General features: G+C 42.8%; 1 protein-coding gene across 6 annotated transcripts; it reads left to right on the forward strand.

Annotated features, from left to right (window-relative positions):
- Positions 1 to 12,940: 12,940 nt before the first annotated feature.
- Positions 12,941 to 16,600, forward strand: LOC110729231. 6 transcript variants are annotated; one of them, XR_002512856.1, is made up of 4 exons: positions 12,941 to 13,173; positions 14,639 to 14,815; positions 15,143 to 15,312; positions 15,452 to 16,390. XR_002512856.1 is itself a non-coding variant. In XM_021908943.1 (3 exons), exons 2-3 carry the CDS (start codon positions 14,770 to 14,772, stop codon positions 15,778 to 15,780), a joined length of 375 nt encoding a protein of 124 aa, XP_021764635.1. In that variant the 5' UTR covers positions 12,941 to 13,173; positions 14,639 to 14,769; the 3' UTR covers positions 15,781 to 16,390. The 6 variants fall into 6 exon arrangements, 2 of the variants coding, with proteins under 2 accessions (XP_021764635.1, XP_021764636.1); XR_002512857.1 differs by having other exon boundaries at positions 14,639 to 14,785; XR_002512858.1 differs by having other exon boundaries at positions 14,639 to 15,306; positions 15,452 to 16,600.
- Positions 16,601 to 18,336: the final 1,736 nt, after the last annotated feature.

Below are 18,336 nucleotides of genomic sequence, written 5' to 3' on the forward strand. Positions count from 1 at the left end.
TTCCTTCATTCTTGAAAAAAAATTCATTTCAGCTCAGTTTAGTTTAGTTAAGTTAAGTTTAGCTCCAATCAGTTCAATTCAACTCTATTCAGTTCAGTTTAGTCCAGTTCAGTTAAGCTCGCTTCAGTTCAGTAAATGTGAACAAGCCCTTAGTCTAAGAAAGAGTTAAAGAGTAATTTAACTTTACTAATAGAGTTCCTCGATCCAATACTATTTTAATAATCCCATAAAATTGATTAACAATATTGTTAGAGTAATATTAGGTTATTGTTAATCCATGTTTTAACAACCCCATTCTAATTATTTCATATAATAGTATAGTCTCCCGTCTAGCTTAATTCATATATATAGGTACTTGTATAATCATTGTAATGTAATTTTGAAACTATGCTTGATTAGGGGATTTTGCTCCCACCAATCAGAATGCGCCACGTGGGCCAATCATGTCCTGCCAAGTGTCCCCCAGTTGGACCTCTCAGGGCTTGCCACGTGGCACACGCTTATTCGTCCACCCTGGACTTATTATGTCATGACATGTGGCATACTCCATGCCTAATGGAGAAGCCGGTCACCTAGGCCCAACTTCCGAGGGAAGCCCAATCAGCCCAAGGTTAACCTAAACCTAGATTGGCACGTTTCCCGAGGTTATAAATACCTCCCTTAATCCTCATTAAGGGAGAGGACGCAGATTACACACATTAAACACTCTCACCTAGAGAGACTCAATCACTTTAATTTCCGCATTAATTACTCCTTAATCAAGTACTAACTTGACCGTCGGAGGCGGATCTCCAATCATCCGGAGCATCCGTTTGTTTTGCAGGTACAGGCGTCCGGTTCCAGTCTCGGAATTGTAACTCTCCCGCAGGACACCAGAAAACCCCAAAACATTTTGGCGCCGTCTGTGGGGAGAGTACTTCTGAGATGGCACCCACGTTTGTACCGGCTCTTGAAGAGAGACGTCCCCTGGACGATCCTCTAGTTCAGTCGGACCACGATACTGAGAATGAATTTGAAGTTGAAGCTCACACAGCTTCAGACGGGACCCTAAGGGCCCGACGTACCCGTCATACCGAAAGGAGGGAACGGGAACATCTTCAAACTGGAAGCGAGCCAGCAGGCGCACCGCCTGTTCGGCAGCAGCCGACTGATGGGTCTGCTCCCATCACAAGGAACGAACTCATGACCTTCATGAGGGACTTCAAGGGAGAAATTCAAGAGTTGATCAACAAGAAGCCGCCTGCTCTGGACAAGGAGCAGTCGGCTAAGAAACCCTCCACTTCACGGAAGAGGAAGCCAGTTCAAGGGCGAGAGGCGACCCCTCATCCTAAATCTAGGAAGTGGGAGCCACCTGCCCTTGATTTCACAAAATACCGTTTTCCTACTCCAGGAAATAGGAAACCTGTTTGTCATATTCAGGCGGACGGGTCGAGGAAAACATACACAGACGCTCGGCTACTGCTAGAGCAGAAGAAGAGTGACCGATTGTCAGAGTCGGCCTCTACTTCAAACTTCCAAGACAGTCTGCGAAATACCTCGATGAGGCATACTCAGTCGTATCATGAGGGTCAGTCAGGCGGCACCTCCCGTCAGTCCGGCTTTCATAGCGACCAGGCGGTACCAAACTTACCGTTTGTACCGCAACAACAGTATTTTTTACAGCCACCTCCGTTTGGTGGACATGCAGCAAAAAATGTCCAACCTATGGACTGGCAGCTACGGTTGCTTAGACTTGGTGAACAGCCGTCGGCCTTCTCCAAGGAAATTACTGAAGCCGCTCAGCCGGCCAAAGTGAAAAATGTATTAGTAGGCGCCTATGACGGCACTACTAACCCAGAAGACCATCTGATGGCATTCACCAACCTGATGTACCTTCAAGGGTTGGATGATCCCACTTGGTGCAAGTGTTTCCCAGCGACTCTCAAAGGAATTGCACAACAATGGTTCGGCAACCTGCCGACTGGTTGTGTAAATAACTTCAAGACGCTTGCTTACTTATTCACCTCCAACTTCGCCATGAACATCCCTGCGAAGAAGACGACCCTTGATTTAGGAACAATTCAGCAAGGCGAGAAGGAGGGGCTTCGTTCTTACATCAGGCGATTTAACCTGATGAGAATACAAATTCAAGGGTTACCGGATGAAGTAGCCTATACTGACTTTTTCAGAGGTCTCAAAGACGGGTCGACCTTCAAATTTGATTTGGTCCGAAAGAGAGTGGCGACTCTTCAAGAGGCCTTGATTGAAGCGGAAGCCTATATACAGGCGACTGATCTTTGTAGTACGGTAAAACAGTCAGACGGGAAAAGGTCTGACAAAAGAGAAGGACGACAGAAGCAGTCGTCAAACAAAGACGAGAAGAGAAAAGAGGTATGGGCAACTGATTCCTCTAAACAGCCGTCCCAGAAGAAGAAAAAAGAATTCAAACCATACTCCCCAAAGTATGTGTTTAACAAGGATAACCAATTTATCCTAAAGGAAATCAAGGGACGGATCTCAATTGAGAAGCCAGTCCCCATGAAGGGTTCTGAAAACAATCGGAACCAAGAAAAATTCTGTGATTATCATGAAGATGTTGGTCATCACACCAATGAATGCATCACTCTCATGCGGTATCTGGACCGCCTGGCTGAGCAAGGTGACCTTGACACTTATGTCAAGAAATCTACGGGGAACACTTCCTCGAAAAAGCAGTCGACCAAAAAGAATCAACAGGCCGACAGCTCCGATACAGATGATGCAGTCGTCTACACCATTGCAGGCGGCTTCTCAGGAGGCGGCCCCACTATTAGGGGCAACAAAGACAATATCAGACGGTTATATGTAAATTCCGTACACCAAGAACGACCCTCCAAATATTCATTTCCTGAGATTGTCATCACTGAAGAAGATCTAGGAGGGGTAAGAGGGCCGCATGACGACCCTATCGTTATTGAATGTAAAGTGGCCAACCAGAGAGTTGGCCGAATCCTCATAGATATCGGAAGCTCCTCAGATCTCATCAGTAGCAAATGTCTGTCGAAACTAAAATATCAGACTGATTTCATACATCCGGTATCCCACCCTTTAGTAGGGTTTGGAGGAGGAGTCGTCCACCCAGTGGGACGAGTGGATTTACCCATCCGCCTGGGCGAAAAAGGGGAAGGACGACACATGGTAGTCCGGTTCCTAGTAGTAGAAGAACTCTCGGCCTACAACATGATTCTGGGACGACCAACCCTGAATAATTCCAAGGCTGTTATAATCCCATCTCTTATGTTGCTCAAGTTTGAGAGGGATAATGAAACAGTCGGGTCCCTAAGGGGAGATCAGAGGATGGCCCGAGAGTGCTATCTCTCGGATGTCAAGCCCACTGTTATGGCCACTATGTCGAGCGGTGGAAAAATAGACCTTGACAATGTCAAGGAGAGTGCGCCTGTTCAAGAAGCAGGCGGCAAGAAGAGAAAGGCATCCCAGACAGGGGCCGCAAGAAAAGACAGAAAATAGCAATCATTGGCAGAGGAGCGGTCGGATGAATTCCGCCCTCAGCCAGCTGGTGAGCATACGGACCTGATCTTAGATGACTCGCGTCTTGACAGAACAATCAAGGTTGGGACGACTGCTCTAAGGGACCTGGGTGACGACTTTCACAAACTATTGAAAGAATACAAGGACATCTTTGCATTCGAAGTCCATGAAATGCCAGACATTAGTCATGATCTGTCGGTACATAAACTGGTCGTGGATCCGAAAAAGAAGCCGGTACGGCAGAAGAAGCAGAACCATGGCGAAGAAAGAAGTCAGGCGGCAGCCGCCGAAGTTAAAAAATTACTTGATGCAGGGTTCATTCGGCAATGTTACTTCCCAGACTGGGTTGCAAATGTGGTGCTTGTTAAAAAGCCGAATGGCACCTGGCAAATGTGTGTAGACTACACAGACTTAAACAAGGCGTGCCCCAAAGACAGTTACCCTCCGCCTAAAATTGATAACCTGGTCGACTCAACAGCCGGCCATGCTTTGATGAGCTTTATGGACGCCTACTCTGGTTTCCATCAAATTCCTTTATGGAAGAAAGATCAGGAGAAGACGGCCTTCGTCACTGATCAGGGGTTATACTGTTACACGGTCATGCCGTTTGGTCTTAAGAATGCCCCGGCCACTTTCCAGCGAATGATAAACACTGTGTTCTTTGATCAGATTGGGAGAAATGTCGAGGCATATATTGATGATATGATTGTCAAGTCTAAACTTCAGAAAGATCATCTGTCGGACCTCCGAGAAATTTCGCCACACTCAGGCGGCACCATGTCATGCTCAATCCCAGGAAATGTTTCTTTGGAGTTGAGTCTGGGAAATTTCTCGGATTCCTTATCAATCAGAGAGGAATAAAGGCGAACCCTGAGAAGGTGCAGGCGGTCATCGACATGCAGTCGCCTCGTACCATCCGAGAGGTTCAGAAGTTAACAGGTTGTCTGGCGGCCTTGGGAAGATTTCTAAGCCAATCAGGCCACAAATGCCTATACTTTTTCCAGGCAATTAAGAAAAAGGCAAGGTTTGAATGGGGGCCGGATGCTGAGGCGGCCTTCCAGAAATTGAAAGTTCACTTGCATTCCTTGTCGAGGCTGGTCAGCCCTTTGCCCAAAGAAGTACTCTACATGTACCTGGCCGTCTCTGATCATGCGTTAAGCGCTGTTCTCCTTGCTGAAAGAGACGGCTGTCAGCTCCCGGTCTACTTTGTCAGTCACGTACTGAAAAATGCCGAGTTGAGGTATCCCTTAGTGGAGAAATTTGGTCTTGCACTCTTCATGGCTGTTAAAAAATTGAAGCCCTACTTTTTGGCACATGCAGTCGTCGTGTATACAGACCAACCTATCAAGCGGCCACTGACCATCATGGAGTCGTCAGGTCGAATGATCAAATGGGCCATAGAAATACAAAGCCTCGAAGTTACCTTCGATCCTAGAAAAGCAGTGAAGGGGCAAGCCTTTGCTGACTTTATTGTTGAGATGACTCGTCCTCCTGACTCTCAAGTTCCAAACCAAGTCTAGAAGGTATATGTGGATGGAAGCTCTACTTCAAATGGTTGTGGAGCAGGCGTCATATGTCAGTCGCCAGAGGGCGACAGGTACGAGTATGCTCTACGCTTCAGTTTTCAGGCCTCAAACAATGAGGCAGAATATGAAGCTTTACTAGCCGGAATCCGCATGTGCAAGGCGGCAGGGGCAAGAAAAATAGACGCCTGTTCCGATTCACAATTGATAGTGAGTCAGTACAATGGCGAATACAAAGCAACCCATCCGGCCATGATCAAGTATTTACAGGCGGTCCGACAAGCAGTCGGCTCCCTTGAGGATTTCCATCTGACCCAAGTGCCGAGATCAGAAAACAACCAGGCGGATGCACTTTCAAAATTAGCATCATCCGCCTCCTGTGATACTCCTCGAACTGTTTTTTGGGAAGTAATGGAGAAGAGAAGCATTGAGGAAGACCCTATTGGAATCTTAGACAGAAGCTCAACCTGGATGGATCCAATCAGGGCATATCTGACAAATGGTACCCTGCCGGATGATCATCAACAGGCGGCAGCACTGAAAAAACGAGCAACCAGTTTTGAAATAATAAAGGGAGAACTTCACAAAAGGGGGTACCTTCAACCCTTCTTAAAGTGTGTTACTCCAGAAAAGGGGCGAGAGATACTAGATGATCTTCACTCTGGTTACTGTGCTTCCCATATAGGCGGTAGGACGCTTGCTCAACGGGCAAGGCGGCAGGGCTACTTTTGGCCTACTTTAGAAGCAGATGCGATGGGGATGGTGAAAAAATGTGACAAGTGCCAAAGGTTTGGCAAACTAATTCACCGTCCGGCTACTGACCTCACTACCATTCATAGCCCACTATCGTTTGCTAAGTGGGGCATGGATATTCTGGGTCCATATACGCCTGCTACAGGTGGAAGGAGGTACATACTTGTTGCCGTCGACTACTTCACTAAATGGGTAGAGGCGGAGGCTGTAAAGGGAATCAAGACGAAGGATGTAATTTCATTCATTTGGAAAAATGTCATCACTCGGTTCGGGGTTCCCATGTCTATGGTTTTTGATAATGGTCCCCAATTTGAGACGCCTGTTCTCAAAAGCTGGTTGGGTGACCAAGGAATTGCACACTACTTTGCATATGTCGGCCGTCCACAAGCAAACGGCCAGGTAGAAGTCTTTAATAAAATCATCTCAGACGGTCTCAAGAAAAAGATTGAACGAGCAGGCGGCCTATGGGCGGATGAATTACCACATGTTCTCTGGGCCATTAGGACGATTGAAAAAGGGGCGACTGGAGAAACTCCATTCCTCCTAACTTATGGTGCGGAAGCTGTTCTTCCAATAGAACACTACGAGCCGACTCTTCGAGTAATGCTATATGACGAAGAGGCAAACTGGGAAGCCATGCGCCTGGCATTAGACTCACTTCCTGAAAGGAGGGGCAATGCTGTCTTGCGCCATGAAATTTACCGCCTGAGAATGACTAGATCATACAACAAAAAAGTACACAGGCGTCCACTCAAAGTGGGGGACTTTGTACTTAGAAAAATGGAAGCAGTTGGAAGGGCTAATGAGTCTGGCAAACTAACTCCCAACTGGGAAGGACCCTACCGAATCTGTGAAGAGGTCAGGGACGGTACCTACCGTCTAGAAACACCAGACGGCCAACCGTTGCCTCGAACTTGGAATGTAGATAATCTTAAGAAATATTTCTTTTGAATGATATAAATAGTCAAGGGCTACTTAATAAAAGTTTGCATACTTAATATTCAATTTTGTACTAAGAGGGGCACGCCTACTATTAAACAGTCGGCTACTCTCCATACTCAGTTTTCATTTTTACTTAAGAGGGGCATGCCTACTGACAAACAGTCGGCTACTCTCCATGTTTAATTTTTATTCTTACTTAAGAGGGGCAGGCCGCCTATACATTTACAGTCGCCTACTCTCCATTGAGTATTTCACTTTATCATCAGAGGAGCATGCCGTCTGTACCTTTACAGTCGGCTACTCTCCATTGAGTATTTTACTCTATCTTCAGAGGGGCATGCCGTCTGTACCTTTACAGTCGGCTACTCTCCATTGAGTATTTTACTCTATCTTCAGAGGGGCATGCCGCCTGTACCTTTACAGTCGGCTACTCTCCATTGAATATTTTACTATCACCATAGGGGCATGCCGTCTGGACATACAGTCGATTCCAAGACAGACGACCACCCTCCTATACTTAGCTAAAAAATGATGGTGGCCTGGCCGACCCTGTGCCTAAATAGGCAGCTGCCCTCCTCTTACTTAGCATCTGCGTCCACCAAAGGACTAACCAAGGCCACAGACCGAATGATCAGACCAGGCGCCAAGACAACTGATCCAATCTTCAAAACTAATACGACCTGTCCCAACATCATAGCAGGCGTCCGGCGGCATCCCTCCGGATGAAATTCGTCGCAGAGAGCAGCTCCCTTTTGGGTGGAACATTGCTCTATAAACTAATTACACGGCACCTATACGACTGTCCCCAAGGGCAACCACGTAGCCGTTTTTGAGACAAGGATAACTCTATCACTAACCAAACCAGTGGTAGCAGTTGACATCTGAGTCAGATGACCGCCTGTATTACTTGGGATAAATGCAGGGGGTACCTCTTGAGTTAATAGCCAACAAACATTGGCGAATCAAAAGGTTCAGCCGGCCTCCGCCGCCTGGTACCTTTACTACTCAAGCAGGAGTGACGGCGACTGAGTAACACCAAAGTTAACTCATAGTCACTCTCTCAAACTTAGTATGGAGCCTAAAAGGTATGAGTCGTCCGCCTGTTTTTAGCAAACAGGGGCTCTCAACCACTACTCCTGCTAGGTTAACAACCTATGAGTTAAAAGCCAACAAACATTGGCGAATAAAGGGGAACAACTGGTACCCACCGCTTGATACCTCTACTACTCAGTTACTTGGCGACTAGGTAACAATCATGTTTACTTGGTCACTCCTTAAAAATTTAGTATGAAACTAAAAAGGTGTTCATACAACACCTGTTCACACTAGATTAAATATGGCGGGGAACAGTCGGCCTAGACGGCCTAAAGTCTCTAGCCTAAAAACATGACAAGTAGGAAACCACTTTCCTACTTGGTTAATTTTACAAATGACAGAACCGCCTGCCTAAAGGGGATCCAGTCTTTAAAATGGTTCGAATACCGATTGGATAAATGGCCGACTGATCGTCTAGCCTGGAAACAGACAACCAGTCGTCCAGGGGCATAGGCGGCGTGACTAACTATCCGTACCTGTCTGCAACTATCGGCCATGTAAAACAGTCGGTATAGTGTACAATTGGATATCAGAATATTCAATACTTGAACAAATTTGAAGCAAAACAAAAATATTCATTAAAAGGAAGCCGGTCATTAAAGACCGACAAAATATTCAGAGCCCCGGCCCCCTGGCCGGGTAAATACAAACAAACGGCACGCAGGCCGGGGAAAGAAGACATAAAGCTTATGAAGGGGGCAGATCTTCAATATTAGCAGCTGCCGCCTGGTCAGCACTCTTTTTGCTGGACTCGGCTTCAGCTGCATCCTTCTTCGATGTATTACCCCCAAGCGGCACAAGCGCCACTACCGGCTGCTCCTCCTCCTCCAGCGCCTCTTCCTCAGCAGCCGCCAGGATCTCTTGATTATATCTATCAGAACACTGGCGGTACGTTTTTTCCTAGGAGGCAAAGTCGGCATTGGGGAAGAGGCGGCCCCAAGTCATGCGCTGGATTTGAGCAGAGTCTTCCATCATCTCCCGGACCAGCTCTTTCTTTTCTTGCTCGGCCTTTTCCGAGAGCTCCTGAGTAAGATTCTTCTCCTGGGTCACCAGGCGTTCCTTTACGCTCGCCAAGGATTTCTCCAAGGTTTCGTATGAGGACATCTTTTGGCGAAGAGGTCTCAGGTCGGTCTTGAGGTTGTTGATGGTCGCCTCCAGCTCGCTATTCCTCTTCTGGGCCGCCTCTAACTGAGCCCGGATAGCGGCGGTAGCCTGCGCCTGATAATAAAGAATATCAATTGTCAGAACTTCATTTTGGGCAATTTGAAACATTGCCTTATCACAGTCAGAGGCGGCCATAGCTTTTGCAGCCTTTACCTCTTTGTTCTTCCGGTCAAGCGGCTTGCGAAGGCCGTTCACTCGGAGTAGGGCCTAAGTAAAAAGGGGAACAAGCGTCAGTTTCCAAACAAAAAAGAAAACAGGCGTCCTGGAATTCAAATACTCAAAAATATGCTAAGTATACCTCAGCAAGGACCCCTGCAATCCCGTCTAGGTCAAGGGTGCCGACACCCCTGACCGCCTCCCTTTCAGCTAGAGGTACGGCCTTGATCATAGACTTGGCCACTTTGACCAAGTCAGGCTCCTGAGGGCCGGCTGCATCAAGCATAAACAAACGGATTAGACCTAGTAAAGAAGGGAGCAAGTCTAAAATTTACAAGGACAATTTCATACTTCTAGGTGGCCCAGCTGGAGTTTTAGAAGAAGTGGTCGGCTGTTTCTCAACCGCCGCATGTTTCCTGGCAGAACCAGGAGAGCTCGCAACAGTCGTCCTCCGGGCCTTGGGGTCCGGCTGTTGGGAAGAAGAAGCTCTTGGAGCGCCCGTCTAAAAAAGAAGAAAAGAGTCAGTATATGCATAAACACAACTCCAAAAAGAGGGTGAAAGGTTCGAAGCCCACCAAGGGTGCCCCCTTGTTGGGGGAGTCGGTTGAAGACTGTTGCATGATGGAGGCCCGCAACATGGCCGCCGCAGTCTTGGAGGCGGTAATTTTGCTCATGGCGTCCGCTGCAAAAACAAATAGAAAAGTTAATAAAAGTCATAACAAGAAATGCACGAAACAACAGAGTATTCGATAGGCCGCCTACCTCTTGAGCACCGACTGCTGAGGCCACAGGCGGCCAAAAAGTACTCGTCGTAGAGCCATTTGAAGCTCGGGACGCAGTGCAGGGGTACTTGCTCTCGTACCCCTGAAGTAGAGTTCACCTTCGACTCTACTTTGAAGAGTCCTTTATCTAGGATCTCTTTCTTAGCCTTGGGGAGAACAGGCGGCATGCTGCGGCCGCCTGCAAGAAGGGGCAGATTCCTGTTCCACCTGTTGAAGCGCTTGTTCAGCTCTGTGTCTGAACTCTCAATGATAAGGAAGGTGCTCCGCCAGTCCTTCCATTTGTTTGCTTTACCTCTCGTCATGAGGTAGCCCCTGTGGCTCGTCAATTGATACCAGCCGGTACCGCCTGCCTTAGGGGTTCGGCTGAGGTAGTTCATGTAGGCGAAAGCCTCGAAGTTCGGCTCCACCCCGTGCAGTTCGCACCCGGCCACATAGCCGAGTACGTTGACCCAGGAGTTCGGGGCTAACTTCCATAACCCCAACTCATACCCATCCAAGATCCGCTGAACAACCGGATGTAGTGGGAAGCGCAGCCCAGCCTTAATGGCCGCCTCGTAGCAGCCAAAGCAGGCGCCATCATAACTGGTACTAGCCGGCCAGACGACTGTGTCCTCTGGATCCGGCACGAACACTAAAAAGCCGGGGCCCATTGTGTGGTTTGCGATAAAGCTCCCCACTTTCTCTTGCATGGTCGTGATCCGACCCCGAGGTACCGTGCAGTAGTAGGGGGTATTTTGCTCTCGGTGAGAGGCGGATGGCTCCGCCCAATCGTCCCCCTTCTCAACTGCGTGAGAAAGCCTCGCCTCTTGTAGGCGACTGTTTTTCTCTTCTGTGTCCAGAGAAGCATGGCCAGAAGAGCTAGACTCGGATTCGTCCTCTGACGAGTCCGAAGAGGACGACTCCTCTCCTCTCCCGGAGGGGCCCGCCTCCTCTCCTTTCAAAGGAGCAGGAGAGAATGTAGAATTGTCAACTGTAAAATGGGAAGGGGTCACTTTGACTCCTCCCTCAGAACTGCCGGCTTTCAAGCCGCTTTGTTTCACTTCCACATCTGGCGCCTGGTCAGATGTTTCACTAATCGGCACCCTGTGGGAGGAGCCGTCTGAGTTTGAGATCCTGGCAGTCTTTTTTGTTCTGGCCATCATGCTCTGCATAGACACAGATACAGTCGGACTTTGTATAAAGGGCAAAGATGGGTCCAGAAAAGGGCAGGCGGCACTCCTAGTCCTAGATTCAGCCGTCCCCGGTGACCGGCTGATCACTAACCTAGGTCGTGTCGTGTGTTTCCGTGGTGCCATTTCAAAAAAGAATAAAGTAAAGAGAAAATTAAGAGTAAGAGAACCGACGGTTACCTGAACGAGTGAGGATTGATGAAGTTCTGAAAATCCTTTGCAGTTGGCTTGTCAGAGCAGGCGGTAGGCAGAAAGGGTCCAAAATGTCAAAGCAAGTTCAGGGGTCCGAATGTTCTCTCACAAAGTTTTCAAGTGTGAAAATGACCGAAGTCAACACTCCTTTATATAGGCGAAGTGAGAAGGCGAAGGGTCACTTCCAGAATTCAAAATTTTGGCGGGAGAATCTCTCGGCCTCTCGCCGAGTGACACCTGTAGCAGGCCGTCGCCTGTTACAGGGCGACATCTGTCACAGGTAACACGTGACCAGTCACGTGCCACCTGTGAGGGGCAAATTATTAGGGGATTTTGCTCCCACCAATCGAAATGCGCCACGTGGGCCAATCAGGTCCTGCCAAGTGTCCCCTAGTTGGACCTCTCAGGGCTTGCCACGTGGCACACGCTTATTCGTCCACCCTGGACTTATTATGTCATGACATGTGGCATACTCCATGCCTAATGGAGAAGCCGGTCACCTAGGCCCAACTTCCGAGGGAAGCCAATCAGCCCAAGGTTAACCTAAACCTAGATTGGCACGTTTCCCGAGGTTATAAATACCTCCCTTAATCCTCATTAAGGGAGAGGACGCAGATTACACACATTAAATACTCTCACCTAGAGAGACCCAATCACTTTAATTTCCGCATTAATTACTCCTTAATCAAGTACTAACTTGACCGTCGGAGGCGGATCTCCAATCATCCGGAGCATCCGTTTGTTTTGCAGGTACAGGCGTCCGGTTCCAGTCTCGAAATTGTAACTCTCCCGCAGGACACCAGAAAACCCCGAAACAATGCTCATATCTATTACGGAGCACTAAATTATTTCAGATTATACTTATATTTATAAAATAAAACATTTAGATATATTAATGTGTATCGAATGCTATGTTTGTTGTACACTATTTGTTTTTTTTTTTATACTCCCTCCGTGTTTTTTTTAAGTGACACATTTTGACCGACACGTAGTTTTAGGAGATTTTATTGAATTTAATAAAATAAGATGTTAGTGGGGTAGGTTGGAGGAGTGAAAAATGATAAAGTAAAAGACTGTGAGAAGAAATGCGGACCATGAAAGGAATGAGAAATGATAAAGTAAGGGATAGTGGGGTGAAAATATATTATTAAAATGTAAGGAATTTCTAAAAGAGGAAGTGTGTCACTTAAAAAAAAAAACAATTGTTTAAGGAAAGTGTGTCACTTAAAAAAAACACGGAGGGAGTATATAAAATCGTTCATAAATAAAAGTTATACGACATCTAAAAAAAGATTTAGATCTACTATATACCTAATAATTGAATCAAATAAAAACATTCGTAAGCAAATTCTCCATATTAGGATCGTTGTCTCATATCATACTATCGTATATCTATTCAGTGAGCAATTCGAATATAAAATTATAATTTTGTAAATAAAGTTCTAATCAATAAAAAATAAAAATAAAATTAATTTTACAAAGCTACAAGTAAAATGTAGGAGGGAAATTTACCTCCATAATCAGTAAAGAGTTTATCTTGGTTGAAAATTTTGTGTGAAATTCTACCCCTAAAGTAAAACTCATCAACATTAGGCGGTAAAACTCCCTCCAAAACAATACTCAATATAACTAATCTATAATAAAAAAATTTAAAAAAATCAAAAACAAAATTAAAAACAAAAAACATTAAGAAAAAGGGTGTAAAACAAACACTAACAGCTTCAATTCCTCAACCTGCGTTCTTCATCCTTCACTCCATTTTTTTTATTTTTTTTTTTTTTTTTTTTTGGGAAAGCCAGTTCTTTACTCCATCCTCTATTCTCTACCAATTTCAAGCTTTTAACCCAACTACTCTCTTCTAGACTCAAGTGGGAAATCTCAAATTCTCAGGTAAGTTCCTTCTCTCCTATATCTGAAATTTAATTTCTCTCTGAAATTATGTTTATGTAAATCAATTAACGTTATTTATTGGGTTTTTTTTTTAAGAAAAAAAATAATAATATATATATATGTGTGATATCAAATATCATTTCGGGTTTCAATGGGTTGTGAAATTTGTTTTCAATCCATCATCATCCGTCAATTAGCTGATTTCATAATGTGACTCGAACTCGAATTCAATGGGTTTCAAATCAACATTTCGGGTTTCAATGGGTTTCAATGGACTATGATGAATGTTGAGCTATTTATTGATAGTTATTTGATTTAGTTGGTGTTCAATATATTTTGCATTTTTTTTGTGAGATTTGAGTTCGGATCTGATTTGGGTTTAATATTTGATATTAAAAAAATATTAATTTTTTTTTTCTTCTGGAGCTATACATTAATTATGATATCTACTGATTCTGTCTAATTGCTTGGAACGTCATATACCCTCTAATTTCTTCTTAGTATTTCAACCATCAATAAAAGTTCTAGTGAGAGTTGTGCAGCAGCTTATCATATAAGAGACCTATACATTGATTGAACCACGATGTGGTAATTGGAAATTGTGTTGAATTAGTGAAGTTAACAGGATATGCATTTCCTTGGAAAAAATATGCATTTCTGTAGTATTAGTATTGTTTATACTAGACATATAATATCTGTACTTAATATTTTTGTAAAAGGTTTTATTTTTCCCTTCTTGTGGATGATAAATGGAAAAATGGACACATAATAGAAATTAGCTTAGACACTTTGGAGGGCCTGTAAGGACTTCTAAGCAGTTTGAGAAAGGCTACATTACATGCATTTTCTCTCTTACACGGTGTGTGTGACTGTGGGAATGGTATTGAGTCTACTCTACATGCTACATTTGAATGTTTTGGATAATGAGTATCCCCCTGTCCGTTAGGGTGAAATGTACCAAACTTTTTTATTTGATCTGTCTCAGATGTATGTCACTATGCTATGAATGAATGGACTCTAGACCATTTCTATGGCTCGCCTTACCTTGAGTTGCATTCTGCTGTCTGGAACTAGTTTAATACCCTGTTCCATTCTTTGCCCCCTAATACTCAATTTATTTGATAGTAGAATGCAGTCGTTATGTTTTTGCTTCCCTAATATTTCCCTCTGTTGCTACCCTGCTATTTCATCCCTTCCTGTTTTTGTGCTAAAATTGCTGCTGACCACTTGTTGTCGCACTATTGTGTGCTTGTTGTACTTGATTCGAATCATAAATTAAAAGCTGAGAGATGATGATGTTCATAAAGTTAATTGAATTATTAATCAAGTGAATTGTTATGGCTAGTGTTTCTTTATTGCTTAATTATCCTACAAATTTATACCTGCAAATAGAAAAACCATACCAAAATCTTAGTTCTGTTGCAGTTCTATTGTAAATCATAAATTAAAAGCTGAATTTTGGCAGTTGAATCATGGGGCAGCCTCAAATGGTTAGAGGTGGCGAGGCTGGTGCACCTACACCATAGAGATAAATGACCAACAATGCCCTAGCTTACCTGAAGGCAGTGAAGAAATTGTTCCCGAAGAAGGAGAAATATGATGAATTCATCAGGTTATTATGAGGCAATAAGCTGGAACATTGGTATTTTAGTTCAGCCTAAGATGCAGTTCTATATGTTTCAAAATTCTGTAGCTTATCAATTCTAAACATCAGTTCTGATTGTCCGCTCTGAAATCAGATCTGAATTATAGTTCTGAAATTCATTTCAAGATATCAGTTCTGTTTTTTAGTTGTGAAATCAGTACTAAATTTCAGTTCTGAAATCAGTTTTGAAATTCAGCTCTGAAATAAGTCCTGATAATTATTTCTAATTTAGTTCTGAGACGGTGTTCTGAAATCAGTTGAGAGATTGTGATCTGAAATTAGTTCTGAAATTCAGTTCTGAATTTCATGGTTGGTTCATTTCAGGAGTGCTATATTGTTAGGTCTTTTAAGAAAACAAGTTGGTTTCTGCTATAATGGCTACTCAGATGAGCAAGAACCGGAAGTTCGGTGCTGATGGTGTCATTTACGCTGAACTAAATAAAGTTTTCAGGAGAGAACTCACTCAAGATAGCTACTATGGTGGCGAAGTTAAGGTTACTCCTATGTGCATGTAGATCATCATTAGGGCTACTTGTATCCCGAATCTTCTTCGTAATTTACCCCTTTTGTGTTTTGGATTCGATTTTTTCAATTCTTTGTTTCTGATTTTGTTATTTTGATTGATTGTATTAGGTGAGAAGGGAAGACGGATTAAGGAATCCTGTTTTTTGAATATGGATGAGTGTGATGTAGCAAACTTTATAGCCATTTGCTGGGCTATTTATGGTGCTAGGAATTCTCAGATCATGGAGGGGGAGTGTAGGGACTATGGGGAAGTGCTGAGCTATGCTATAAAGACTGGAAATTCCAAGCCTGGTTTTTGCTGTGCTGCTGCTGTTAGTTCAGGGAAGGCTGCTGTCGATTGGACAACATATGCAGGACTCTTAAAGGTTAATGTTGATGCTGCCTTTGTAGTGACTTTGGGTGTGGTTTGGGGTACTGATCAGGGATGGTTTTGGTGAAGTTATGGCTACAGGGGTCTAGCAGGGCAGTGAGAAGTGGGACGTGAGGGTGGCTGAAGCAAAAGCCGTGTGATGGGGGCTGTAGCTGGCTGCGAATATGGGTGCCCAAAATTTAGTTGAGGGTGATTGTTTGCAGGTCTTCCAAGCTTTGAAGAGCGAAGAGATTGGCTATAGTGAATTTTCTTTAATTTTAGGGGATGTTTTGTTATTTTGCACTAACTTTGTTATTGTTTAGTGGCCTTTTGTGAAACGAGGTGGGAATAGGGTTGCTCGTGAATTGACCCGGTTTCATCATAGGGAAGTGGGTCAATGAATGTGGTTTGATGTAATTCCCTCTCGTATTCTTGATGTAGCTCTTCTTGATATATCTAATTAGCTCCCCTTTATGGGTTTTATAAAAAAAAAGGAAAAAAAAGAAAAAAAAAAGAGAAAAAGGAATGGACCATGTTTTATTGACTTGATATAAATCTGACCTGGATTCTTATTACTTTAATTCTTCATGTACATGTAAGAGGTTATGGAAGGAGAATACATTGAAGAAAATGGGACCCAAGGAAGATATTATCTCAACATTAATTAAGCTTTAAAAATGCTAACAAAAAAAAAAAAACTTTTGGGTTACTATTTGCACATTAAAATCGTATCATATAATAAGAAAAGGCTATGTTTTTTTTATAAAACCGTAGCAATCAGGTAAAAAATGCTATGATTTTTAATTGTAGCAAATACATGTTCCTATGTGTTACTCCTAGTTTTGCGGTTCAAAACCAGAGCAAAAGGCTTGAATAAAACCGTAGCAAGTGTACTAGTGTATTTTGCATTGGTACTGCTCTACTTGTTCAGAATTATTGTAACATATGACGTTTAATATCAAATATATTCATCAATTTGACAAGACTAAGCTAATGTTCTAAAATGTTCAAATTAAAAAAAAAACAAAAATTAATAATAATAATAAAATGCAAAACAAAATATTTTTTGGCAATTTTACACTACATTGTTTTTTTTAAATAATCAATAATTATAAGATACAACATGTTTTAAACAAATTTATTTGAATATTATTTGGGTAAATGTCATATGGTTAAAAATTTATAATAGTGCATAACCAACAATTTTATTTGAAAGAATTTGTAATTTTTTTTGTTTTACATATTAATTTGTATTTCATTTTTGAAACTAATTGTAAATTTAACCATAATAAAAGAAATTTTGTCGTAAGATTCCTATCATTAGACTAAGTTTATTTTCTTTAAAAGAAATATGGTCGCTTTATATTAACATATGTTTGCCACATAAATAAATTTTGATGTGGCACAAGTGTTATAATGATTGTCACATTGAATAAAATACCCGTGACACAAGTGTTTGTTTGCCACGAGAATAATATTGTCGTGGCATCACTGTCTTCTTGCCACAGGAATATAAATACGTGTGGCATAAATGTTTATTTTCCATAGGAAAAACATATAGTCGTGGCACTAGTTTCAATTAGCCACAAACATCATTTTTCCCGTGGCATAATATTTATTGTCATATCAAGTTTATTATTGAATTTAATTTTTCCCGTGCCAAAATCAAATTATGCCACGAATTTAGAATTCCCGTGGCATAATTCGTGGCACAAGTGGTGAATTGTTGTAGTGTTTGTTTAATTTAATTTAATTGTTGTTTTATTATTATTTCCTTGAAGTTACTAACTCGTTTATTATTTTGTAGTTGCAAACAAACAGAATCAAAGTAAGAATTATGTTCCTCTTATTTCTATTACTTTTCTAACGATTTTATATTGTTGGAATTATTGCTAAATTGCTTCCAATATTAATGTTTATTCTATTATATTTATGATCACCATATTGCATGTTTAAAGGGAATATGTAATTGAAAATCACGACTAATAAGATAATTTGGACAACCGGTTTAGGTTCCTTTTTAATCTTGTTATTAATTCAAGTGATCACAAATATTTTAGAATTATGTGTTGCATTAATATTCAACCAATTTAGCTTAATGATAGTTTGGAGCAAATTGAATATTTTGTTTGTATGCCTTTGAGATCGCAGGAATCACTTTTCACTATAAGAATCGAGTAGAGGCCAATACGGGTGACTATGACTCCATGACTCACTTCGTACCATCATCCCCGATCCTCCTTCGTGGTTTCGAACCATATGGAGTTAGTAATCTCATGGATTATGAATGGGGTGTAACCTTCACAGGTCAATCGTTGTTGCCTTCGTTGTCCTTTTATCGTGGTTGCCTTTTATGATCCGTGAACGTTTTACAAGTTCCTTAAAAACTTGTTGGCGGCTCCCTACTTTATTTGTCCCTAATCGTATTATGTCAATTCCCACTTCCTATGAGTGCCAAGCATATTCACACATGCTTTAACGTAGGCGCACTTCAAACGACGCCTACAATTTGGCGACTCCACCGGGGAGGATTCTTGGTTATTTATCGATTTGAGTGATCGATATTTAATTAAGATGAGCGGATGAGACTTGAAAGATTCTTGAAAAAATATTCCTGTGATTAATTTGGCATTTTTGCATCTGC

This window comes from Chenopodium quinoa, unplaced genomic scaffold (assembly GCF_001683475.1).
Source record: "Chenopodium quinoa cultivar QQ74 unplaced genomic scaffold, ASM168347v1, whole genome shotgun sequence".
NCBI lineage: Eukaryota > Viridiplantae > Streptophyta > Magnoliopsida > Caryophyllales > Amaranthaceae > Chenopodium > Chenopodium quinoa.